General features: G+C 40.2%; 1 protein-coding gene across 2 annotated transcripts in view; it reads right to left on the bottom strand.

Moving 5' to 3' along the window:
* Positions 1-1,024: 1,024 nt before the first annotated feature.
* zmym2 (zinc finger, MYM-type 2) overlaps positions 1,025-27,747 on the bottom strand; it is a 34,646-nt gene continuing 7,923 nt past the window's right edge. For both annotated transcript variants that reach the window (XM_039818026.1, XM_039818027.1), the window contains exons 3-25: positions 27,466-27,634; positions 25,066-25,220; positions 23,942-24,090; positions 23,461-23,623; positions 20,935-21,147; positions 19,124-19,274; positions 17,995-18,110; positions 17,063-17,188; positions 16,194-16,344; positions 15,711-15,883; positions 15,461-15,626; positions 15,273-15,301; positions 14,863-15,004; positions 14,355-14,476; positions 13,925-14,075; positions 11,772-12,026; positions 9,862-10,151; positions 9,563-9,755; positions 9,280-9,422; positions 7,297-7,411; positions 6,307-6,549; positions 5,920-6,058; positions 1,025-4,804 (exon numbers count right to left, since the gene is read on the bottom strand). In XM_039818026.1, coding sequence (XP_039673960.1) covers positions 4,594-4,804; positions 5,920-6,058; positions 6,307-6,549; positions 7,297-7,411; positions 9,280-9,422; positions 9,563-9,755; positions 9,862-10,151; positions 11,772-12,026; positions 13,925-14,075; positions 14,355-14,476; positions 14,863-15,004; positions 15,273-15,301; positions 15,461-15,626; positions 15,711-15,883; positions 16,194-16,344; positions 17,063-17,188; positions 17,995-18,110; positions 19,124-19,274; positions 20,935-21,147; positions 23,461-23,623; positions 23,942-24,090; positions 25,066-25,220; positions 27,466-27,634 — 3,765 coding nt within the window. In that variant the 3' untranslated portion in view covers positions 1,025-4,593. The remainder of the gene's footprint in view (positions 4,805-5,919; positions 6,059-6,306; positions 6,550-7,296; positions 7,412-9,279; positions 9,423-9,562; positions 9,756-9,861; positions 10,152-11,771; positions 12,027-13,924; positions 14,076-14,354; positions 14,477-14,862; positions 15,005-15,272; positions 15,302-15,460; positions 15,627-15,710; positions 15,884-16,193; positions 16,345-17,062; positions 17,189-17,994; positions 18,111-19,123; positions 19,275-20,934; positions 21,148-23,460; positions 23,624-23,941; positions 24,091-25,065; positions 25,221-27,465; positions 27,635-27,747) is intronic.

Below are 27,747 nucleotides of genomic sequence, written 5' to 3'. Positions count from 1 at the left end.
CGTTCTGAGGTTTTGATTTGTGGCTTTCTGCTGTTGAACAAAACAATGCGGTGAAGGGAATTTTGTTTAGAAAATGTAATTTAAAAAAAACTCAGCAGAAATTGGTCTCAGCCGTAACAATGTCCAGGGCCCAGTTTTTCCAAAGTAATCCAGTGGGATTTCTGGTCACAGATTGGATCAAATCTTTGAAATGGGTTTTTCAAAAGCAAAAGAGGGATTCCGAACTAAGATCAGACCACGTAATCCGATCTTATTTGATCTGGATCAAACCTGCCCTTTGGGTTTTTCAAAACTTTGAACTCGGTTTGGGACTGTGTATGGGAAAAACAGGATTATCCTGATCCCATCAGAAAGGTGGATTCAGTTGTGATTTTTCGAACCAAATAAAATCAGTTTTTTCTTAAGTGAATGATCACAAAATCAATGTTTACTGATGATATATACATTTCTTCATATTTGCAGCATATGTGTAGCATGTCACATCTAAGGAGAAATGGTAAAAAAATAAAAATAAAGAATGTAAAATGTTTGTTTATTAAAGTTTTTCTGTTTCTTAAAATTAAAACAAACAATGGCTATTTGCGGCCACCGGTATTTTGGTATTTGGATCACAGTGATCCAAACCAATGTTCCTTTAAAAAACTGGCATAAAAGTAAGATGGATCAGGTGATCCTGGAGAGCAAAACATGAGATTTTCAAATATGTACCAATTTGATCCAGATAAATTTTTTTGAAAAACTGGGCCCTGGTTACTCTGGAAAGCCAACCGTTTTCATTGAAACTACGCTCTACTTTGGATGAAGTCCCACATTTTTTGTAATGCTTTGGGTCACCTCCATTATATTGGGTTAGCAGCACAGGTTTAGGGACAATCTCAAAATCTCAGCACATTAAAGTCAAACTTCACAGCTCAACCCCACAAGGGACAGGTAAGAAAATACATGCTTTTTGGTGAACTGGCCCTTTAATGGCTATGTTATTGTTTTATTGCACGGCATACCAAAAACAGCATCATAAAAGGAGTCTGGTTAGAAAATGAAATCATTTATTTAACATGACCGTATCAGCAGATCAGCCCACACACATAGCATCAGCCTCACAATCACTCACTTTCAGTATATACAGATAGGCACATTCACATTCGGCATTAAAGCCAGCCACAGCGTCTAGGTAGGTCCAAACCTGTGGGAGGTTTGGTCACTGCTTCGGGGTCCAGGAGAAAAAAAAAAAAAAAAAAATCAGCCAGGTTTACCAGTGTCCTCTGATCCGGGTTCAGTTTTGTTAACTTCCAAAGTCAAAGTTTAAAAAGATTAGAGGCTGGCGACACTGATCTGGTGCCAGAAATCCAGACCAGTGTTCTCCCTCTAAATCCACAAAACCTCTGTTCCTGAACTGTTACACTGCTAGACCGTTAAATGCACAGACAAGTGTACAAAATAAAACACCTGTCCAAGGTAAAATAAAAACCTGAAAAGGTTTTGTTCTGTGACCTTGTTAACCGCTTTAATCCACTTCAGCCGGGAGAAATCTAACTTTAATCAGTGAGAAATGTAAATGTAAGACATTGTGTTCATGGTGGGTCAAAGTCAACATCTGGAGGGTGCTCCTTATAGTTTTAGCACTGGTTTTAAAAAAGGTACATTTTGTTTGGGTGTAAGTTTGCGCCAGCTTTATAGAGAATTCTCCCTATTCAAAAGAAAAGAAAGTAGAAAAAGAAAATTCTCAAATAATGTTCACTTGATTTTAAACTTATGACACTTTTTCCAATTTATTGAAACATTTAGAAAGCAAAGTCAAATAAAACTCAAACAAAATAAAAAAGTAAAAAAAGGGACTTTAACCACAAAAAAAATTAAATAAATAAACAATGATAGTGTATAAACATAGTTCATAAAAAAAAAAATACATGTCCAACCAATTCGTTATTAGAATATAAGCTTTTGCTTTGCAGTGCTAGCACTCTAAAACAGCCTGGGAGAGATGCTTAGTTTTTAAACTAAACAGTTAAGTTTAAAAGGAGACTAACAATAACAGAAATGCCAGGAAAGTCCAAACACAGGGACAAACGTTCCAAAAAAATAGTCCGTTGAGCTCTGAATGATCCGTGTCCTTCATGTTTAGCAGGTTCCTGCACAAACACCCTTTACAAATTGACAAGAGGCTGCAGCAGGTTTTCAATGAATGACAGTTAAGGAAATGGCACCCAAAAGAATCCCATCCCAACATAAAGAGGATAGTCAAACTAATAAAAAGAAATAATCAGGCTATTTAAAAAGGCCTCACGGGAGGCAGGTTTTTTTTTTTTTTTTCTCAAGCTGAAGGTTTCAGTAGGTGTTTTTCCTTTCCCCCAAACTACACAGTGACCCTCTCTGTATTGACTCCATCTCAATAACAACCTTGTTTCAGAGATATTTACACTTCAAAAGCAACCCAATCTGGGCTTAGTACGCACATAATGCTACATCGCATGAAGGAAGGTTCCCCTAATGTCCTATAAAGAAACTCAGCATGTTGGTAGGTTGCCATTAACCTGCACCACACACAGCGAGTCAGGTCTGTAGAGGCAAGCCTTCTTTTTACTGTCCTGGGATCAGTTTTGGCTCCTGAAGTCCTCTGTGGTGCAAAACGGGTTTGCCTGAGAGTAGTACTGACAGAGGAAGAGCAGTGAGCGGGAAGGAATGAAAGCAGCGCAGTTATAATGGAGATGTGTGATAGCAGTAGGTTGCCCTGACTGAGAGGAAGAGGATGCTGGTCCTTATGCTGTGTTCAAGACATGTTGGAAAAACAGAAATTCCATCTTCAGACTCTACATGGCAAAAAAAAAAAGCTTTTCCTTATGCACTTATTAGACTTTGACACTGTTGTCAGCGGTACATAGCATCACTTAAAATACTGACAAATCAAAAACACACTCATCTAATTGAGTTTAAGTTCAGGCCCTAGACACACCCACACAGCTGATTTCAATTAATTTACCCAATTAGATCCCTTTACTACCGTTTTTAAGCACATTTTTCATTCTTATTGGTACACCGGTTTTTGGGGACCTCACAATATTACCTGCATAAAAAAAAAAAAAAAAGTGCAGTCACATAACATTTCCGTTCGACAAAATTGCCCCGAAGAGCGTGATGTAACTTTTCTGATGCAGGTAATAAGTCAATATTGACCAGAGAAATCACATACAGCGCGCAAGAGAGACACCGCAGTTTATAGTCTGTGATAATGTACTAAATATGGTGATGAAACCGACTAAAGTAACGTTTCTGTTGGCCAATAAATTTCCGGTTAAAGGATGGACTGGAGATCACACCAAAACAGGAAACGCTCATGCCGTTTGTTTACATCCTTACCCATGCCATTTTCTGTCCTGCCTGCTTTTAGCCGCGACCTGGAGCAAATTTCGCCAGCCAATATCTGGCTAAAGACCGCAAAACTTTACCTGAGCACAAGTCTAACAGTTGTGTGGGTGTGTGCACGACCTTTACATCTTCATTTTCTGAACCAAATACTTGCTTACTTAGACATTTTCAAACCCCATAAGTGGACAAGGTACATTGTTACATCACTGATGGGTGAGGTCAAAGATGTGGGCCTGAATCTTTCCAGTATAGATGTATATAGGCAATATATATTCTGCTAGTCAGTGTTTATCATCCTTTAAAATAGAAAAATAGAAAGTAGCACTTATAGTTGTATGATGAGCTGCTAAATTGGAAACAGTGGTGACTATTGGCCCAAAAACCTACCTGGCTATCTGCGTTTCTATTTTTGTACAAATTTAACTACCAATCGCATCAAAAGATAGAATTGTGACCTGCCAACTTTGTAGACACGTCATCAGCCTGGCACTGCCCTCTTCCTCCTCCGCACCACCTCTAAGGTAGAGGTTCTGGTTTCACCCAGACCTTTTGTCTGCCTTGTCCCTCGCTTATCGATTCTCTTTGTATAAAATGAAGTTACTCTCTCTTACCCCCAAGCACACTGCTATCTTTTCCATCCACAGATCGATGGTGAGGAGGACTTGAAGCTTCAAGTAGGAGAAAATAACTCCATGACTTCCTGTCCCTTCGCCTCCTGATGACCCTTGTTAAAAGTTTAAATATTGTAAAGCTGCATGTCTGTCTGAGCACTATAAGCAAGCTAGATCCTTAGCAGCACATCCAATTCAATAGATTATAACCGTCGATACACTTGGTCTGCTACCTGAATGGCAGCTCCACCTCCTTTACCCCTCATCATCCAACACATCAGGACTGATTTGTCCCTGTCCCCTTCTGGTTTAGGACCTCTTCCTCTGTTTGTGAATCTATCAACAGAAGTAAAAGTTCAGGCTGCTCTTCAAGACCAAATTCATCATCCTCTACTTTCTTAAGTTCTGTTGTGGACTCCCCTCACCTGGAGGAAACAGCAAGTCAGCGAGGAGGGTAAGACGGGAGAGGCGCACACACACATATACACACATATACACACATATACACACACACACACACACACACACACACACACACACACACACACCACTAGCTATCCTCCGCTTCCTCCTCCTCTGCTGACTGTTTAGGCTCTGCTAACAGAAGTCAAAGTGACCGCTACTCTCCCCCAACTGCTTCACCGCTGTCCTCTTCCTCCTCGTGTGGTTTGTCTGTGTAAATGTCCCTGACCAGGAGGACTCTGGTGAGGAGGCGCTCCAGGATCTGTCGCTCCAGCGGCGTGGAGCTGAACCACTGCGGGTCGTCGGGACCGCAGGTCGGACCCGGCTGAACGTAGAAGACGTCTAGACGCTCCCGCAACAACGCTGGGCTGGAAGGGGAGGGGGGTGGGGAAAGAGTAAAAGTGACAAGTGGAAGATGGGAAAGAAAGAAAAAAAAAAAGTACAGTGAGACGAGAGAAGGAGAAAAGGGGAGAAAGTGAGCCGATAAGAAAATACAAGAAAGGGGATAAGAAGAAAAAAAAAATTTATAAAAAAAAAGGAGTCATAAAAAGGAAAGAAAGCACAGGAACGTGCAAGAGAAGGAAAAGAGAAAATAATGAGGATGAGAAAATAAAAAGGATTGAAAGGATGTAAACAAAAAGGAGATATATGATTGAAGGAGGGATGTGGAGGGCAAATGGAGGTGGTGATGGTGGGGAGAGAGAATGAGAGTGTCAGTCTATTGTTCTGAACATTTGACAACAGAGTATTTCATGGTAAGTCCTCATCTTTCAATAGTCAACACTGTAGTTCAGGATGTGAACAGCAATGAGTTATAATCACAGGACAGAAAACAAACAAACAATAGAAATCAACCGGTTTAGGGATTAGGGATGCAAAATGGAGCAACTGAAGACAAACAAATTCCCTGAATTAAACTTTATACAAATAAAAACTGATAAGTCATAACATTATCTTGAGAATTATTCAGTGCAACAAAAAAAATTTTATTCCAGAAAATGTAAAATAATAAAATAAATCGAATAATTAATGTCAGGTTTTAATTAGTGATAAAAAGTGAGTGTAAATGAGTAGATTTATTAATTCATCAACAGAAATAACACATTTAAGCAAAATGTTTAGCTTTCACCATATTCCATATTCTCAAGTCTTACTGTTTTCTCAATTTTTCATCATTTTAAATTAAATACCTTTGGGTTCTGGACAGTTTGTCTCATAAAACATGCAGTCAGTATTTTCATTACGCTTTGTTTCGCTGTAATTTTGTCAAAATCATACGCTAAATGTTAAGCAGTAATCAATGGATTAGTTGATAGCAAAACAATCATTTAGTTGCAGCCCGACTAAAACTTCAAATACCTCCTGGAAATAACTTGAGCGTGAGATTAATGATGTGTGTATCTAAAAAGGGGGAATCTTTGTTTTTCCAACTGCTGCCCAATTTGATCCTCTGCAAGGCCACCAGTAAAGCTATGGAACCCACCACTTAGATCGGTAGAGGTCGTAAAGGTGACACTCGTGCTTCTTAACCGGGCAGCGGACAGCGGAGCCTCCCGAGTCATCGTCTGGTTCATAGTCCTGATCGCCTTCCTCCAACTTACGCTTCCTCGACTCGGTTTGCACTAACAGACCAAAAAGACAAAAATAATCAAACATTTAAGATTATGTGTCTGATTAAAAAAAAAAAAAAAAAAAATTAACAATTTATTTAAAAGAAAATCCATCTGAAGTATAAAGAGATGTGTCAAGATGTGATATGTCAAATCTAACCGCTCGGGTCACTGTAGATTGCACAGACAGGAAAGCTGATATTTCTAAAATGCATCAAAACTGATCCAAAAAAAGAAAATGTACATGTTGCCGGTCTCACCGTGGTGATCCTGAGAGATGGAAGGCACGCGGATGCAGACGGCGGTCTCCTTAGTGACAGGATGGACGGTGTCGGGGCCGTAGACGTTGGCGAAGGAGAGGCGGAGGTGCTGCTCCACGGTCCGCAGGCCGAAGTATTTGGTGTTCAAGTAAACCAGAGAGCGCAGCAGAGCGGCCGGACTCTGCTCCCCGAGCTGTCGGCTGCTCCACAGGCTCTGCTCCTCCACTCGACCCCACAGCGAGCCTGGAGGAAGTAAACCATCCTTAGTCTGAAGCTCACTACTCTGTATCCAAGATGGAGCCAAGTGGAGGCTATAGTAATATTTATGACCCTCAAACTGTACTTTTACTTGTTCAGGACATCTTTCTGCAGACTTTAATGACATGCATGTATTTTAAAAATTAGATTTATTACTTCTAACACTTTTTTTGGACCAAAAGTAACTAAATTCACACTAGCACTTTAGTCGTGAATCGTAACAAAAAAAATGAATACAAGCATATCCATATAAACTAATTTCTTTATTTTATTCTTTATATCTTAAAATTTTACATCTCACAAATGCATCTTCACAAGTACAACTTGTTTAACTTGTAAACTTGTTTAACCCGTGTCCTCATATAACATTATAGTGCAATCACAGCAAATCAGGATGTGAACAGCAAGAGTTATAATCATCGGACACTGATCGTAATAGAGAGAAACACTACAGCACTACGCCACCAGGTGGCGCTAAGAGCAATACACTAACTTCACTTGCAGCTATGAAAGCTACTTTCCAGCTCTGGGTTGATTGAGGTCCAATTTGACCTGTGAATTGTATTTCTCCAATTTATTTTTGCTATATTTGTGTGCATTGTGGTTGTTCGGATATTATTAACCGATCGTGTGGCGTTTTAAAATGTGGTCACTCGCTTAACTGGTAAGAAATCAGACAAAATACACTATAAGAGTCATTTGGAGCTAGACAGATGGTGATTTCAGACTCACCATCAGGAAGCACGCTGGGCTGCCAGTCCTTCAGGACCTTGTTAAGCTCCTCTCCAAACTGCTGGTAGCACGGGTCGCTAAATAGGTCATCCTTCCGGCCTTTGGCGTGAAGATGCTTTAAACACACAAAATCTCATCTTTAAAAAAAAATAGGTCAAACGAATAGCTGCAATATGCAGATATCAAAACTTTAGTGTCCTCATATTTAAACAATCATCACTGTTTATCAGGATGTGAACAGCAGAGTTAAACGAGTTATAATCACTGGACACAAATCTGCACATTTAGAACAAAAAGTTGTTTTCTGTCTTTCTGCTAAAACTATCTGAACACCATAAGCTCTCTTCTCAGCAAAAACCCACAAATTACCTATTATTTCTTTTTGTTTAAAAAGGGAGGGAAAAGTTAAAGCAGGCCCAGAAAAGGTACAATACATTTTAAAGTGTTTAAAGCCCACATTTCTTCCTCAAACATCACATAAAACAATCAAATATTTTAAACTTTGTTAGTTTTATAAACGGATAAAACAATCTTACATTTTTCTTTCAGAAAATTCACCCTCCAGTGGACTTTGGACAATCCTGTGCTCCACTCCACAGCCATGCTCCCGCTGCTAACATGTGAGAGGCTCAGGGCATGGACGTGTGAGAGAGGGAAGACTGTGCGCCAGTTATATCTGTCCTCCTGGAAACACTCACTCTAACTTTAGTTCCTACCTCTAAAATGACTACAGATGGAATTCTTATAGAACAAAAAGGAAAGTTAACAAGGTTAAATCGAAAAATGTATAGTTATTTTGTATTACTTTAAGATATTTTGTTATTTTAGTCAGTGAAACAATAATACTTATGGTGGTAGTGAAGAGGAAGTCAACAAAATTAGTATTGTGACAACCCAACTGCTAACGTAACCAAAGATACCATGCCTTTGTATAGCTTTAAAAAATATATATATAATTATTTTCTTATATATAATATGTTTATGGTATATTTGTCGTTATTTGATACTGACAAAGAGGTGACAGGAAATGAGGGGAAAACAAAGGAGGGACCGTAGTCTATGACAGGGGCATGTAACAAAGGGGCGATTAAATGCTCACATGGCCAGCAGGAAGCCCCATTCTTTTTTTCTTTTTTTTAAGTATAAACTAAGCACACTAGAAAGCTGCTCCTCTTCCTCAGTGCGTTCTTTCCCGGGTTAAGTAAAAGGTGGAATACAAAACTAACCAGACTGTAAGGATTGTGATCATTTCAATCAATAGTTTGTTAGAACCATGTTTTATGTTCAATCTCAGCTGTAAAACTTGATTACCATTTGATGCTTTTGGCATGTTATCAATGCTTCAAAAATGCCTGTCCACACATCAGCCACATGATCACCCCCCACCCCCCCCACCCCCCCCCCCCCCACACCCACACACACACACACACACACACACACACACACACACACACACACACACACACACACACACACACACACAGTTTATATTTTGTTTTATTAGAGCTATATATATATCCACTCTTTCCCACATTGTACTGCAACTGCTGCACAACAATTTCCCTCGGGATGAATAAAGTTTTATCTGATCTTAAATTATCTTATGACTGTGCGAGTAATAACCTTCAGATAATAGTTACTGGGCTTTTGCCTCTTGTTGTAGTAGACAGAAAGTGACAGAAACTACGGGAAGATGACATTCAACAAAAGGTCCCCAGCTGGATAAACTGCTGTTGTGTAGCTACCGTTACGTGCCATGCATCTTTGACCAAGGTAGATTGACATGTGAAAATAATTTGCATTAAGACTAGTGTTTTCAATAGTCAAGAAACAACTTGAAAAGAAACCTTTTAAATTGTATCAACTGACATGGGGTGCAATCTTAATGATCAGTGTTCATTTTCAATGTTCCACTTCTGTTCTTATGGCTTGCTGGAGAGGTGCTGGTGTTTCTGGGGTTTGTTTCTCTGGCTTGGTACCAACCTGCTGAATTCCTAGACAGAGGTAGAGGATGCTGTCTGGAGAGTAGCGCTCCCCGCTGGGCCTGCACACCTCCCTGACAAACCGGGACAGAGCAACGTTCAACTCCTCTGAAGTCAGCGACAACAGGTTACTTTTAGACCGAGCTGTAGGAGATGAGGAACAGACAGACTGCTTTCAGCAAACACATCCTACATGTTCTCAAATATGATAATCAACCTTTCATTTTCTGCCAAGCAACTAATACTGAGCCAAAGCAGTAAGGTCATGATCCGGTTCAGCTTACCTGGTTTGAAGCTGTCCTTTACTTTGGGGTCATCTGATTGGTCAGAAGGAGATAGTGCCCAGCGTTTCCAGGCATTGACGCCATATCGAGCTTTGAGAGGCAGCGCCCGTCCCGCTGAGTGTCTGTCTGTTGGATGGGAGGAAGAGGACGAGGCCAGATCTGAGCTCTCCTCCACCGCCAGCCTCTTGTTCCCCTGCAACACAAACACACACACACAATTACTACACAGTAAATTATAGGTTGGCCAGTGCAGTGTTTCTAATTGTTACATGTGTGTATGCGTTTGTGTGTGTGCGTACTTGTCTTCTGGGCTGTGGTCGAGGTGCAGATGCCTCCAACTCTTCCGGCTTCTCCTTCTCCTCAGCCAGGCCCTCCAACTCTTCCGGCTTCTCCTTCTCCTCAGCCAGGCCCTCCAACTCTTCCGGCTTCTCCTTCTCCTCAGCCAGGCCCTCCAACTCTTCCGGCTTCTCCTTCTCCTCAGTCAGGCCCTCCAACTCTTCCGGCTTCTCCTTCTCCTCAGCCAGGACTGGAGGTAGAGAGAAGCCCATGTCCTCGTCCATGCCCTCCACAACTGGAACAGGGTCTGAGGCTGAGACAGGAAACAACATCGGTTGAATTATTTTTATTACAAACCCCAATTCCAGTGAAGTTGGGACGTTGTGTAAAACGTAAATAAAAACAGAATAAAATGATTTCCAAATCCTTTTCAACCTACAGTATATTCAATTGAATACACTACAAAGACAAGATATTTAATGTTCAAACTGATAAACTTCATTGTTTTCTTGCAAATATTCACTCATTTTGAATTGCTGGGACAGTGGCAACAATGGAATGGGAAAAAAAACCAACTCAACTTTAGATTTAGGGGTTTATATATTGTGGCGATAACTCAGCATTCAGTGACATGACTTATTGTTAAGACAGTCAGTGTCTCTCAGCATTTTGGAGTTAAGAGCCTCAGGTACGGTAACACACGGTCAGTCGGTACATTCACATGCACTCAAGAGACCAGGTTATTCAGACAAACCAGTTAATTTAGGTTTAACAGGTTTAGTTAACATGCACTTTTGCTGTGAATCCATGTGTACCTGCAGCAGGTCTGTAATCTAACTTCTCCCTTACCCCCAACTTATTTTGGCAGCTTTACTTAATTATTTCAAACTTTATTTGGGATAGAATTGTAATAATAATAAAAAAATAAAAATAAAACAGGTTCCCACATTAATTTATAAGTCAAAGAATGCTCTTTATGACAGTATTAATCCAGTTTATTGACCAAAATATAATAGAGATAATTGTAACCTTTATCATAATTATTTAACCCTTTAGCATGATTGTAATCTTTCTGCAACCTACAGTAGAACAGGAGTGAAACAAAAGTTCAAAACACAGAGATTTGGCGATATTCAAGATATAAACAATAGAACTGAAAGCTGAATACATTGAGAGGTTTAAAAATATGACTTTGTGGAGGGAAATGCCTTCACGTTTTGGCTCTACATGGCTCAGCAAGGCCCAGCGCAGTTAAAGCGGGTTATACCAGGCCAGTGAAAACAAATACATTTGAATAAAAAAAAAGTCTTATTCCTGGCCTGGCTCATAACTTCTTTGGACAGTCAGCCAAACTTGATTCATTAAAAAGCCCCATGAAGTCAGGTGATGTTACGTAAGAGACGCTTTACTAAACATAATGAATGAGAAGGAAAAATACATAGAGTGAGAGAAAGTGTGACAACGTCAGAGTGAGCGTTTATTTGAATTTAGGAGCATTTCTTAATTTAGTTGCCATTCACAACTTTGTCTTAAAGATACAAGTTTCAGTTCTCTTTCAACTAGTCTACATGGACGACGTTCCACTTCCGGGATTCTTCAGGTGCCGCCGGAAATTCCACCAGATGCCCCTCATTTCGGCCAGATGTCTTTAATTGGTTTAAAGAAATGCCAATAAACCACCAAATTCTCCCATCCCAGAATGCTGTGTGACCTAGCCAGACCCTCCTCCACAGCACTGTGGAGGAAGGTCTGGAAATGCAAGACTATCTTTCAACATCATTCAAGCTTTGGAATGCGGAGCCTGTCAGTACTGTAGAACTATTATTAATTGGTATAGGTATTTCATGGCTTTAACATGTTTTTTTTCTGAATTACATTGCCTCACTAGCCTAGCATCAACAGGCGAAGAACTACATGTACAATAGGCGTTTACCTTGAGGGAAGTCTGCCTCCAGGTCTAGGTCGGGTGCATACTTGTCCTCCTCCTCTCCCTCCTCCTTCTCTGCCATTTCCTCCTGCTCCATTTTCTCTTCTATCTTTTCCTCGTTCTCCTTCACTTCCAATTCCTCCTGCTCCTTTTTCTCTTCCTCCTTCTCAACCTTGTCCTGCTTCTCCTGCTCCTCTTCCTCAGAGCTGCTGCTGGAGAACTTCCTTTTACTCTCCCTCTTCACCTTCACCGGCTTCACATCTGAAACACAGTCAAGTAGGTTCTCATTGTCATCACTTGCTGCAGCTTTCTTTAAATCGAACTGAACATCTTGTTAAATTGAGAATATTGTCACAAGAACACTGTTTTTGGAAGGAGACATTTGTGTTTACAAATTAAGGTTTCTTAATGGTTCATTCACCTCCACCTCAAAAGCTCAGCCAAAAAAAAAAAAAAAACACAGCTACATGGATGTCTACACAGGTAAGCCAGCTGGTTTTTAAAATTAAAGTAGTGCAGATACCCATAAGAGTACTATATTTATATCATTCACGTCACTTAATACCCATAAAATGCCACCACCACCCATCCAAATGATTGTTGTTGTTGTTACACAAATACATCTTTAAAAAACAAGTCTTTAAATGCACTCAACCTTACCAAAATACAGACTGTATGGGTTGTATAGCTGCTGCGATAGGGGGACAATCACACATAGCATTAAATCAAAGAACGCTTGTGATGATTGGCTGCGAGCAAAACCACACATTAATTTGTTTCTAGATCTGGGTACAAAAAGAATCAAATGCAGGTATTTGCAGGTGTGTTTAACTGGAGAGGTTTCGATACTACTTGGTACTTGGTTATTTCTGTCGATACCATTAAAAAAAAAAAGAAAAAAAGAGAAAAGGTACACAGCCCTATAAGTACGTAAGGGAAAAATATGACTTTTAATGTGCCAGATTTAGCAAAATGAGAACCAATCAATTGGACCATATAATATTTGATCAGCTTTAGAGACAAGAGACCAGATTTGGTTCACGAGAACGAGACAAGAAGAAAACTTAAATGATGAAATATGACTGGAAAAATAGTCTTTTATTCAATCGAAAGTCATTTATCAAATGAGCACTGTGAAAGGTTTTGCCACAAACTCAAATGGCTTCTCTCCTGTATAACTAACCTCTTCAGACCTAATAATTGTGGCATCCCTGTCTCCTCCCAAACCCACCCCTACAACCTATTAAATCAAAAGATTATTCATTTCTTACACTGTACTGTAACTTTTATTCTTGTATTTGTATCTTATTCTTTTTTAGCTCGTTCAAGTTTCATGACTGTTTTTAATTGCTCTTTAATGTAAAACACTTTAAATTGACTTGTTGCTGAAAGGTGCTATAGAAATAAAGTTGCCTTGGCTTGCCCTAGAACCACAGCCTGTCAGTCTTTCACCAGGGCAGATGAACGCTTTTTAATTGTGCCTGTCAGTCATTCACCAGGGCATAGAGAACACCTGTCTCAAATGGGTAACATTAACTGCACGGCGATCTCGCCATTATATTTCAGCTAACGCTGTTTGCGTGAAGTTTTACAAACTGTAACCACTTATGTTCGCTTTACCGGCATTGCCGTGACTCACTGTGACTTTAACAAACTGGAGAGGCAAGGCGTAACTTTCGCTCCATCTGCGTGCGTGCGTGCGTCGCAGCTGAGCCCCACTTTCTGTGAAATATGCAGAGAGGAAGCTCACTCTTACGCGCTCTCAGGTAACAGAATTTGGCACCGATTGATTTAAAAATGAATTAGTTCTCAGCAGTAACAAAGTAATTCTGCGCTTGTGTACTGATAAAGCAAGACTACTTTTAACCTCGACGAGAAATATCAAAATGTTTTGATCTCGTCACACCGCTACTATTTTATGTAGCCGATGTTTTGGGCTTTTGCAGTTCCTCTGTCTCAGAGGTGTTGATTTGAACTAAAAAAAATAAATAAACCAGCTCTGATGTTTTGAAAAATAGCTTTTTTTTAGATTAATACAATTTTAAAACTGTGCCAGTTCTCCTGGCTCTAACTGCTGTAACTCATGTAATAACTGTTAGTAATAGAAATAAGTTGTTATTTTTATCTATCTGTATCAAGATAATCCCTTATGAGCGCACCTGGCTTCTGGTCCTCTGTGATCATCTCTGCCATGGAGAGCAGGTGGGCCTCCAGATGGTCGGAGGGCACCTTGTTTTTTAGTTCGTTGATGGTCTGGACGATCTGCTCTGCCCCCTGCAGGGTGGTGGGCAGGAACACAGGCACAGGAACCTAGACAGGACAGGACACGTAGCCATTTGGTTAGTAATCAGACAACTTTAATTAATAAATGTCTCCTTACTTAGCTTTGGTAACACTAACAACACATTTTCAACGTAAAAAATGTGTACACTTAAATTGTTGCGTTTGCCTATTTGTTCATAAAAAAGAGACATTTTAAGCAGCCTGGGATTTTAACATTTATCACACCGGCTTTTAGTAATTTGTCTACTGTATGTCAAGTTTTTGCCTTTTAGCATAAATAAGCCATATGTGTTCATCGTGTCTTACCGGTACAGGCAGAGAGACTGGGGTGGGAGTGATCTGGGAATACATATTCATGGGCATGGGGATGAAGACAGGCACAGGTATGGGTACAGGAATATACTCCCTCTTCACACCATCGTCTACATCTGTGGAAACAGATATGTCAAACCATAAAATTAAATACAAAAATCAGTACGTGTAATAATGGGTCATGAAGTGATGAATTTGAAGGGTGAGTGGCAGGAATTTTGTCAACCTCCACATAATGGTTAAGTCGGACTCAAGTGAAACTGAAAAATGTCCCACTTCCTCGCTAAAGCAAACCTCATAATTTCCCTCTACAGTGTTATGTTATATATATATATATATATATATTTTTTTCCCCCACACACACACACACACACACACACACACACACACACACACACACACACACACACACACACACACACACACACACACACACACACACACACACACACACACACAAATTCAGTTTGTGGAACACTTTTAAGTAAGATTCTTTGTTTACCTGTTTGCAGATGTTTGCTCTGCATGTGTGGCTTGCAGTAGGTAGCCTTGGTCAGTGTGAGTGGCTTGCAGAGCACTGCCTTGTTCTTGACATCTCTCATCAAACCTCCACCAGCATACGCCACAGTACCCTGGTTCACCAGCTGCAACATGGTTGAGAAAAACATAAAAATGTACAGATTTAAATCGCAAAGAACAAATGTGGCTTCTCCTCTGACAAATCAATCTTTTATTAAAACAAATAATGGGGTTGTTTTTAAGGGGCAGCAGGTAAGTAAAAGTCTGACAAAAAAGGAACATTTGGTTAACAAAAAGTTAACACATTTGAATAATAGATAAAGCAACAACTAATGTTTCATAAATTCAAAGCAAACTGTATGATACAGACACCTTTTTCAAATTTTTACTTACCCCAAGTTTGGCCCCTTGCATTTCATATCCTATAAAGAGAAAAATGAAATACATCACATCTTAGCCTCATGAAGAATTGACACATAAAGTAACATAAGAAGGCAGGCATTTGTAGGAAGACCTTAGTTATTCCAAAGGAAACACACACAAAGGGTACACACACACACACACACACTCCGTTTTTTTACCCAGGGTGGTGTTCTCGGGGCCTTTCTGTGTGACCATTATGGGGTCGTTCTGCTGGCAGTAGAACTTTAACAGACACTCCTGGTCACAGAATTGCTTCATCTCGGCTCTCCACATCACAGACTCTGTCAGGTTACCCTGCACCTTACAGCAGTCACACCTCGCCGCCTAGTGGAAGAGAAACATGTCAGAATATTCACAACAACGTAATCCTGCGTACAATTACATTTGTGTTAATTTATTAAGGGATACCTTGTAGTACCAGTCGTGGAACTTCTTGGCACAGGTCTCGCTGCAGAAGTCCCGAGTCATGCCACCGAGCTGCCGGGTCAAACCTCTCTTACAGAGCTGGTTGCAGTGGTTACAGCTGACACACTTCAGACCCAATCTTTTGATAAAATCCTGCTTAAATAACAGCTTACAGCCTGTACAAAAACAAAAAGAGAAGGAAAGCAAAAGAAAATGAAATTGCAAAAGGACAAACAAGTCAAGAAACTGAAAAGCAGTCTCAACTGGAACCAACAAAGCAAAATCCTGAGTACAAATCCAAAAACAAGAACTATGCTTAAAATGGCAAACAAACAATTGAACACACATCTAGAAACAAAAGGCATTGAAAACCAATCAACAAAAGCCATCATGGGATACGATCAGTCTCTCCGACTACTTCAAAACGGTCAAGAAAATGACTCAGATTTATCAAGTGTCCTAGAGGAGAGGATGGGAGATTACTACCTTCGCTGCAAAAAGGTCTCTTGACTCCGGAGAAGTTGACCATCTCATGTAGCGTCTTCTCCTCTTGGCAGTACTCACAGAATGTCACAATGCAGTGGAGCTTCTTGTAGTCCTCGCAGCACGTCTTACTGCAGAACTGGTAGACCTTGTCCTAAACACAGACACATTTGAGAAATTAACACTCGCCAGTCGCCAAATGCGGGCCGACACGCACGCGCACACACACAAACACTAGCGCACAACCCAGACACTAGCCACTACTTTCTTGTTTACTGATAGCTAGCGTTTAACTCAATACATTTGCTAGTAAGTGGCAATTTTTGGCAGACAGCCTTCTAAAAGAAAGCACAATGAAATTAAATGTTACCCAATAATTAACTTTCATTTTGGTAAATCTTCCAATTATTTTCTTGATTAATTTATTAATCATTTGGTCTATAGTCAAATACAAAATGCCCATCACAATTGGCTAAAGCCCACTTGACCTATATAATTTAATGTTATAAGATCAAAACCCCAAATCTTACTACATTTTGTTATCACAGAGGACTGAGAAAACCAGAACATTTTCAAATTTGAGAAGCTAGAACTAGTGAATTTTGGCAGTTATCCTTGTTTAAAAACGTAACTCATTATTTAGATTTTTTTTGGGGAAAAGTATTAACTTTCTATTTTTAATTTTTTTCTTCACCTTTCTCTATTAATCTATATGCATTTATGTCCTTGTGCTGCTCCAACACCCGAAATTCCCCTCTGGGGATCCATAAAGGTTTATCTTATCTTATATTATCTTTGTGGAAGAAAAAGACCTGTGATACCTATGATATCTGAATAAAAAATTGTGCAACTACTTCTCAGGATGGTCTCACCTCCCACTCCAGAGTTTCGGGCTTCAAGCTGAACGCTGATCGACAGTAGTTACACTTGAGCTGGACGTTGTTGTTTGTGGTGGAGAGTGGCGTTTGTCCGTTGGTGGCGGTTTGAAGAGTAGCGTTCTGTAAAACAACAAGAAGGAGGAAATTAAAACTTTTGATGACTAGCAGCTGGTGAGTAACAACATCCGTGTCTAATGGCCTTCCATAAGCAACTTGATACTCGATATATCAAAACACAGCTGGTTGTACTTACAGATGTAATAAACTAAGCTAATTTAAACAGTGACTTGCAAATATTTCTTTTTTGTTTTTACACATGGGTAGTATTATATGAACGTCATAAACAACGATAGAGTCGCGATAGTTTCAAGAAAATCTGTTTTCTCATTAATATGTAAATTTATGCAACATGATGCTAAAAAAGTAATCAGGTCATGGACTCCACTGAGGAAACCTGTGGCGTTTTAGGTTTGTGTTTTTGAGCTGCTGTTTTCATGAGGAATGTGTCAAATGAGTAGATACCGGTTAATCTGGGTTTTATTTTCACAACTTTCATTCCTATCAGGTATAATACCATTTTATGTCCTTACTCATCTGCTCTGCACAACTTCACACTGGAGTACAGGGCGCATTAGAAACACCAACTATCCGAAAGCCTGGTTTGATCCAATTATCTAAAGTATTTACTGCATGAGATTAGTTTTATGTATGCTAATTTTCAACAGCATCCTCCATGCAGCTGCACAAAACAATATGGTGTTTTCAATTCAACAACATCAAAGAATTATTGTGCTAAATAATCCAGAATACATTAGAGGGACTGCGTTCACCAGTGTGACCACTTTATTACCTTTGTAAAATGTAGTTTTTTTTTGTAAAATGACCCAGATTTGTGTCTTCTGGTTTGAAATGACAAGAGTCCCCACCTGGAACTTGGTAACACACTGTGAGCTGCAGAAGTTGAGGATGTTTCCCTCTGGCAGCGTGGCCTGGTACTGCGGTAATGAATTCCTCTTACAGAAGTGACACGTGGGCTCTGTGTCTGCACACACAGACATTAAACATTAAAACTCACACAACAATGCATTTATTACACATGCTTGTGACTTTTTTGAAATGGTCCTTTTTAAGTGAATAGCTGTTTCTCTTACGTGTGCATTCAATGTTTGCTGGGATGAATACTAATCATCAAACAGGTTAACAGGAGCTTTTCTCTGCTGCTTTGTCAAGTCAGTTATCCATCATCAGAACATACAGACCTAAATGCATTAAGACAATGAAATATTTGAATTCCCAACACAAACAGTAGGCTACCGAACTCTAAAGGGCCAGACACACCGACCAGACGGGTCGACCCTCGGCAGAAAAGGCAGTTGGACTGATCAGTCTCCCCGAGTTGGTCAAAAAAAGTGCCTCTGAACACACCAAAGCGACAAAACGTAATCCGTCTCCATAACAGCAGGCGGCGCTAATCTGTATTGTTGCCCAAAAATGAAAACCGGCAGCTGATTGGACGAACGCGTCACGATCTCATATTGTACTACAATAGTTCACCGAAACGTGTTTCTGAAAACATTTTAAGCGAGAAATAGGCCGTGCGGTTGCTGAATCTGTCTTCATTTCAGATCGACAAAAGGTCAGCTTAAAAGATTTTCGTCAGATTTTGAGACACTCTAGTCTAGTCATTCCGCTTAGCACTCTACCAATCAGATGGGTCATTTGAGTCCGGCTGCCGGCAGTGCCCGCCCCGCCAATTATACATGTCAAATCAGCCAAAATGAAGGCCGACGGCCCCTCGGAAGGACGACGGCACGGAACAAACCGAACGGACTCGAGTCACTGACCTCGCCAGACTGTCCAACGGCTGATTATGGGCTTGGTGTGTCTCGGTCTTTTTCCCGCTACTGCCCACTTTCAGCCTTGACAACATGACCTTGTGTCGCTAAGATCTGCTTAACATATTATGGGACCTGTGGAACTGGGCAGAACTCTATCTGAAGGTCCATTTCTGTTCAGAAAAGCTCTGTTTTTGTGTTTTGCAGTCTGGTGACTCACTGATGAAGGAGGTCGACGCCAGCTTGCCCTTGTTCATGCAGTTGACAGAGCAGTAGGAGCCCATGGTGCCACCGGCTCCGAGGCTGTGCAGCACCTCGCCTGTCTTGATCAGCGTTTTGCAAGTCAGGCAGCTCGCAAGTTTACTGTGGGCCTGCGACAGAGAAGGAAAACCCCATGTCAAAATAATAAGTAACATTATGTTCTGCAGTGACAGCAAGGTTATATTAAAATCATTAATAAAGCTAATTGATTAAAAAATAAAAAACGTTTTAATGTCAGCTAAAAAAACAGCTTTTTTCAACTGGACTTCTATCAAGCTTTTTAAGCCCTTCTATTCATATTAGAGTCCATGCAAACACATAAACAGACAGCACCGTAATGTCAAAATATCCAAACATATTGTGAACCGTAGTGTAGGGATATTAAGATGCACCTAAGAGAAAGAAAAATGGATCATTACAAGTTATAGGAAATCCTGATGGATCCTTTTCTTTGGAGAAAGAGGTTTTAATGCGTTTGTTCTGAATTTTGTTGAGTAAACCTTAATGACATATGAGCATTAGATGAGTAAACAGCACGAATCTCCCCTGTACGGTATCTAATAGTCTATATGTTTGTTTTGTGATCCCACTGCTTAGCCACAAAAGCACAGCGATGATTCTCATTGTCCTCTTATTATCATCACAGTGACTAGCAGTAGCAGCATCAGCCCTGGAAATCTATTATTACATTGCTTGATAAAAAAACTTAATAAATATCTTCAATATGTATTGTAAGACCTGGCACCATTCTCACTTTCATTTATTTATACAAAGTACAACAAGGATGATTTGATGATACCCGAGTGAAGAATAAGGTGATTTTCCTCAAAGTGCAAAAATGAATTTATTGAATTGATTATAGTTCTTAAAAACATTATTTAAAACTAAGAGGCATTATAGAATTTAGAATGTGTCTCCTGCTAACATTAGACATAAGTTATGATGTCTTGAAGATTTCTGTACTTTTTATAGAAATGTAGACAACAGAGCTGGTCAGATATAGCAAAGATAACTTATTTAAATGTTCAAATGGAGGCAGGTAACTTCTGTCCACCAGCCAAAGATATTATACACTTAGGTTTCACTACTTAGCCAACTGAGACGGTTTATACGTGATGGCTCATTACTGGACACACTTTTGAATGCCACTGATTCGCCACTCTATAGTTTCATCCACTTATAAGTGAATATTCAATAAGCTAGTGTTGCCAAGCAACAAATACAATTCCAACCTCTAATTTCTGGCTAAAATTACACAATTCCGTCCATTATTCTGTTATCACAGAAACTATTGGGCTCTACATAAATGCTGCCATCAGCTGGGCCCTCGTCGAAAAAAAGTAAAAAAAATTCTGGGGGAAACCCTGCACTTGTCTTACTGAAACTGTACATTTATTAAAAATATATATAAAAAAATAAAAAAAACAGTAAAATGGCCTTGTTACAGTAAAATGGCCTTGTTACTCACCCTCCTAATTTTATATATATATATATATATATATATATATATTATATATATATAGAGGGTGAGTAACAAGGCCATTTTACTGGGGTTTTTTTTTACATGGCAGTTGCTGTGGGGGCAGTTTCTTGGCTATGAGGAGGAGGAGGGGTCACCACAGCTACACTAATGCAACAGAAACTTTGACAGAGCTGAGCAGAGCTGTAATTTTAAATGAATACGGTTGAATGAAATAATGATGCAAATCTAACAGGCATCAATCAGGATAGACATTACACACCTAGGGCCTGTGGTTGGGCCTACAGTACCTGCTTGTACTCCCTGACGCAGTTCTGGCAGCAGAAGCGTTTCTGTTGGCCATCTACCAGCAGGAAGTGGTTGGCTGTTGCTCGGCTGGGCAGGTAGTCGCCACATTGCTCACAGCAGTTCATGATCAACCCGTTGGCCCTGCGGTAAACGTTGAAACATGTGTCGCTGCAGATCTTATGGGTCACAGTCTTAAAGCTAACCTCGTGCCGGATCTGTAGACAGAGAGAAATGCAGAAGGGAGATTACCTAAACTTCATCAAGCTTTTTTTTAAATCTCTCCTCAATCAGAGAGCCTCTCATTATTAGAGATGGCCCGATACCATTTTTTGCTTCCCGATACCGATACCTGAACTCGCGTATCGGCCGATACCGAGTACCGATCCGATACCAGTGTGTCATACATTTTATTATGTTTTAACAACTGTATACTACTATCCCTGTATGGATGTGATTTTGAGGTCGGTCTGGCTCAGGTTAAACTCTTTGTAAAACATGAACAAACACAAACAATGAATACCACAGAACTTTATTTTGTTATCAATTATAAAACGGAAAAAGAACATAAATAAACTACTTTAACGTAGATTTTCTTTAGGGCTTTATTACGTGGTATCGGATCGGTGCATAAACTCCAGTACTTCCCGATACCGATACCAGCGTTTTAGGCAGTATCGGAGCCGATACCGATACTGGTATCGGTACATCCCTAGTCATTATGCGTCACACTTGGTTTCACTTTATTGTAAAGGAGTTCTAGCTTAGTAGAAACAAACTTTTCAGTAAATGAAACAGTGCTTCCCATTGTGAAAACAGAGGCTTCTACTTGAACAGCTGATCAACACCTCTTGCATGTATATGTAGGCTACAGTGTGCCAACTTGGCCTTCAAAGTTGTCATAGGTGTGCAAAATTAAAAAGGAAAAATCCGGCACAAAATGAACCTAGGTTTTAATTACATGTGTGTACCGAGTTGACCGTTCTCTGACACGTTTTCATGCTAATCGAATGTGACTAGTTTCATCGCAAACCGCTAATTAGCTTATAATGCTAGTCGTCGGGGCAAGGGTGAAGTACAGACAGCTTATTAAAAAGATAGTTTAGAAAGACAGTACCGTTCACATATACAGGTGGGCACCATCGTTCGACTGGTTGTGACCGGTTTCCCAAGATGGCGCCCGCCTGTATACGTGAACGGTACTGTCTTTCTAAACTATCTTTTGAGCATGAATACAAACAATAACTAAAGGGCGTGTTCAACGAGCCATTTCAATTCAATGGACAGCCCATACAAAAACTCATGACAGGCTGCAATATGCTAAAATTAAAATCATTCAAATCTAAAGCTATGGGGAATGACAGGAAAGAAAAATCATGTTAGTTAAATTTATACATAGGCGTACTGTCCATGTTGTGTACTTTGCAAATAATTTTGACGTAGCTTGGCAGGGGCATTGCTGTTGCTTTTAAATGCAAATGAAATCAAGAAGGAGACATAAATAATGCAAATGATTTTAAGATGTCACAAATGCAGATAGATGTGGTTGCTAGGTGACAGTAGTACTAGTTAGCAGACAGTGATGCAGGTAACAGAACAACCCCACAGACTAATACTGAATGTAAGTAAGAAAATAACGATACGTTCATTTAATTTGGATACTTTAAGGAGCTAGGACCATTGCCAACTGAATAAATGATATTTTTGGTGCGTGTCATGCCACTAAGTGGCCCATCCCACACGGAATTACACGACACCAATACAAAAGTAATTTCATCCACAGCTTCCGGGCCAACTAATGCTTCATTTTCATGAGGGAGGAATTCTCCAATTTTGACAAAACTGTTTTTAAACTTGGTGGCCATGGAGACTGAGCTGAAGGCTTTCTGCAAATGGGCCCTACTATGCCATACTGAAATGGACGGATGGAGAAAAGAGAGAAGGCAAGAAAGGAGAGTGAACGAGAGAACAGTAAAGGCAGACAAGGAACAAGAAAGAGATAAATATTGAATGAAAGTGGCTTGAGGAAGACAATAAAGGAGAGACAGAGGCAATGAAATGGTGGTAAGAGAACGTTCATTAAGGGATAAGAATAAGATTAAAAAAAATAGAGAACAGGGTGAGAAGATGGAAAAATCAAACACTCAAGCCAAGGATGTAAATAATAAAGAGAAGTTGAAACACAAAAATGCTAAGAGTCTACAGCTATGCTAGCCACTCTGAGGCTCTCTGTGTATTGGACTGCATTACAGCGATGTTTGTAATGTTCTCTGCACCTTGAGGGAGCCAGAGTATTAGAGATACCTCTAGGTTGTAATTAACCGTGATCATACTTCAGTACAGATGCAGACTTTCACACACTTCTATACATAATACATTTGGGTTGTTTCCCCCTTACTTTTTTTACCCATTGCCACTCAATTATTCATTCTATTATCAGTAATATAGAGGCATGTGTTGCTTTGGTTGAGAAAGACAGGTAAATGGACAAGGGAGGAGTATGCGTTGTTAGTTGTGTCAGACAGACTGACCTCTGTGAGCTTGCCGCAGACAGTACATTTTGTTTTGAGGCCTGATTTTGGAGGGTTTTGCTTGTTCTCGTATGCACCGAGGCAGCCCGTGCTGCAGAACTCCTGGAAAGACTCGCTGGAGTCGACCTGGGCCACGATGGTACCCTTCATGTTTGTGATGTCCCTGAAAAACAGAGCACAAATCAATTAACATCTACAGGAAATGTGCATCAGTTAGTAAAAATGATAACAGTTGTCCTTCTATATAAATAATGTGTTTAGGACTTGCAAATATGAGTTAACAGTGAATTAATAATTGGGACAGACAACTCAAAACTGCTGGAAATTCACTTAAAAAAAAAACAACAATACCTATTTTCCTTAATTGAAATTGAAATTTTGGTTTGTTATTACAACCCCGCTACTTTTGAATGTACCTACATGCTTCATTACAATTCTAAATTCAAGCAATAAAATGTCTCTTGTTCAATGTGCAACTTACTTTTTGCACATGGTGCAGCTCTTCTTGGGGGCGGGTTTGTGTGAGAAGGCAGAGAGACAGGTGGTGGAGCAGAACAGGTGTGTGGAGCCTTTACGCTGGTAGGCCGTCTGGCCTTTCTTCAGGGGCTTTTTACAGTTGGCACAGGTCACCTGGGATAAACAAACAAGAACAATGACTTAACTGCAGGGAAGTTTAACAACGACAGTAAGTAATTTATGAGTTTACAAGCACTGCAGATTCATTTTGGTGTAAAACATATGCCCAAAACGACTATACACTTTGGGTCTATACATTTGCACACCTTTCTTCAAAACAACAGTTGGGTCCCATGTAATTGAACAGAAACACAGCAAATAGGACAAATATGGGGTAGTGAAAGAAAAAAATGTTTCAAAGTCAATTAAATTAATTAAAACACTTAAATCTGCTCCAGTGGTGGTTGCAGGGTGTTTGGGAGAATATTTAAATGCATATATGAATTAAAGAAGAGCATATGAAGCAATTAAACAAACAGGACTGCCACAACATGCTTTATATTAAAACATAAAAATACAGATATAAAATTTGCATGTACAGCTGAACCTTTAACTTTGGATTTAAGTAGTAAAATAAAATAACATTTCCAGTTTGTCTATCCTGTTAGTATTAGACTCTCTTTGCCAGACACTCCTCCACCGCTGCGCTGCAGAGGAGGGTCTGGCTAGTCCACACAGCATTCTGCGATGGGAGAAAAACGTGCTCTGGTTTATTGGCATTTCTTTAAACCATTCACAATTGTCTTGAATGGCGCTAAGCTCCGCACGGAGCAACGGCCCCTCTGCCTAGGGAGGGAACTTGTTTTGATGGAACGTGTACGTTCAAAAGTTGTTTTAGTCGTGCAACAGTCTGTCTGTCTGGATTTACCCTGCAGAGATCTGAGGAAAGGTTAACCATAGTCCTCATAAATCGACCGAAGTTTAAAATCCAACACAAAGAAAGCCCAAGGGAATGGATATCCGGCCTAAATGAGTGAAATCCGGCGGAATTTCCGTCGGCAACGGAGCAATCCCGGAAGTGGAACGTCAAGGATATGGACTATGTTAATGTTTACTACACAGGACTTCAATATGAACAGAGTGGATCACCTTGACTGTCCTGGGCTGTGGCTGGGAGCCTGAGGAGGAAGTAGATGAGGAAGACTGGCCTGGAGGTTTTGGTAGGGAGGTGGCTGGGGATGGAGAGTCGACCCCCGTCTGTTTTTGGTTGCGGGGAACTGAAGCTGACTGGGAAATCCACGAGTCTGGAAGGAAATTAAGAAACTTGTCACATCAGTCCCAATGCTCCACTTTAACCTTTTCCTCATTTTGCAATTGCGGTCTTAAAGTTGTCCTCACTATTCCAAAATAAATTACGTGTCATAACTATGTGGACCACCCTGTAAACATAGCTTTGTGTACTTAGGGCCTAGGGCTGTTTTGCTTGGTTTGGGCTGAATCTCTTAGTTGCATGGGGTATCTTAATACTACAGCAGACTACTACTTGTAATTTCCCCACTGGGGATCGATAAAAAAGTATAAATAAAAAAATTAAATAAATACTCCCATTGTGGGCTGAATGGAAGCGATTCCCTGCAGCCAATTTCCAAAATATTGTTGAAAGTCTTCCCAGAAGAGAAGAAGCGATGAGCTCTTCAGAAATATGGATGTCAAGTATGGGTGTCCACAGAACAATCAGAAGTCTGGACATGTCTACCTTCCCTGCATTCCTTACGTGATAATTATTTTTTTAAGATGATTTGTTTAGTATGTTTTGCCTATTTTTTTTATTATTAACAGATGATGGTAGAGAGACAGCAAACAAACAGACATTTGTATGACATGCATACAGTATAAAGGTCCCCGGCTGGTATTGAACCAGGGTCATTGCAGGTATGTGGTATGCTATATGCTATTGGGCCATAACAGAACATCTTGAGTAAAACTGACAACCAGCATATATTAAAAAAAAAAAAAAAAAATCACACTTAAAGAGACACTATTATACTCTTTTTCAGCATCATATTTGAACTCATGGGGTCTACTAGAATAGGTTTAAATCATAAAAAAGGTATTCAGTGGAAATACGGCATTTACATAAAGTAATCCACCACGAATTTGCACTTTCAAGCTGTGCTTCACCAGATGACGTTGCATTATATTGCAGCAAAAGTAAAGCTAGGTTTAACTTTTTTTCAGGATGATCCTGCTTTTTAATGGAGGAGGGGGCTGTGTTTTTTCAAACAATGTGCAAGCGGAACACCTTACACGTATAGCTGTTAATCTCTTGACCCAATTAAGGATAGCTGGTTTCTTGTTGCAGTTACTCTGTTAAAGAACAACACCTAAGAAGTGTGTTTGCCACATTAATTTTACATGTTATGCTAGGTTTTTGTCTGAGGATTTTAAGGCCACGGATCATCTAATGCGGATATCAGCCAATACTGATCAACTGAGCATCCTGAAAGGAACACGCCGACTTATTGGGAATTTAGCTTATTCACCGTAACCCCCAGAGTTAGACAAGTCGATACATACCCTTCTCATCTCCGTGCGTGCTGTAACGCTGTCTGACGGCTCCAGCATTAGCTTAGCCCAGCACAGATCCTGCAGGTAACTGGTTCCAACTAGCCTACTGCTCCAAATTATGACAAAAGGGACAAAATAACTATAACTATATTCTCAGACAGGCTTGCTGCGAGCATATCACTCCGCCCAAGTACTATATTCTTCCGCCTGAGAATATAGTTCCCGGTTTGTTTACAGTTAGAAGATGGCTGTGTCTCATGTTACGTTGTTTTTTTGTACACGCTGTGACTCTACAAATCACAACATGTAAATAGGCACATGTTGGTGTTATTTTGGATATTATTGGATAATTGTTATTCGGAGCAGTAGGATTACTGGAACCATTCACCTGCCTGTTCTGTGATGAGCTGATGCCGCTGGAGACGTCAGACAGCTGTACAGCATGCACAGAGATGAGAAGGGTATGTATCGACTTTGACCGTCGGGTTACGGTGAATAAGCTAAATTCCCAATAAGTCGTAATAAGTGTATCCAGGTTAATGTGCCAGCCTACACTAGCTTTCCTTTTTAGTTAGTATAGTTAGTATGTGTAGCCCTCAATTCCAAATGAGGTGGTAAATTAAGGACAAAGCTCAACAGCGGTTTCACAGAGCGCAGTTTTAAAACAGGACACCACCTCACATGAACACAATCAGGAGGGTAAGAGTGAGGGAGGTTTCTCAAAACAAAAATATGAATATATGAAAGTAAACAGAAACATGTGGCCTGGTACCACTCATGTGATATTGTTGACTAGTCTAAGGCGACAGTGTAACAGGGGTGTAAGCAAGCAAGGGTCTATTTGTTCTGAGAGTTCTGCTTCCCCTGCAAGCCTTGCAGTGACCAAAGCCAAATGTGGCACTTCAATTTGGTCACTATCGTAATACCTGTGAGAACACGTCAAGTTAAAATTTCTTCTTGCCGCATAATTATTTTCTTTACCTGCCCTGTTGTGCGTCCCTGTGTCTCCATTCTGTACCAGCTGGCCCATGGGGGCTGAGCCCCGCCCAGGGTTGAAGGAGGCTGTTGGTCGACCAGATGGGGTGTCAGGATTCAGGCTGAACGCATTGCTAATCTGCAGACCGTTTTCCTCTGCCTGGCCCTCACCTGCCTAGACAGACAAGTTGCTTAGGTTAGTTTTTCTCCTTAGTGACAAAACATCAAAAAACAAGAGGATATGCAACCCCAAAAAAAAACAATGGTGCCATATGCTGTGCAGTCTGT

The sequence above is a fragment of the Perca fluviatilis genome, chromosome 12 (genome assembly GCF_010015445.1).
Source record: "Perca fluviatilis chromosome 12, GENO_Pfluv_1.0, whole genome shotgun sequence".
NCBI lineage: Eukaryota > Metazoa > Chordata > Actinopteri > Perciformes > Percidae > Perca > Perca fluviatilis.
This window is presented reverse-complemented; position numbering and strand designations above follow the sequence as displayed.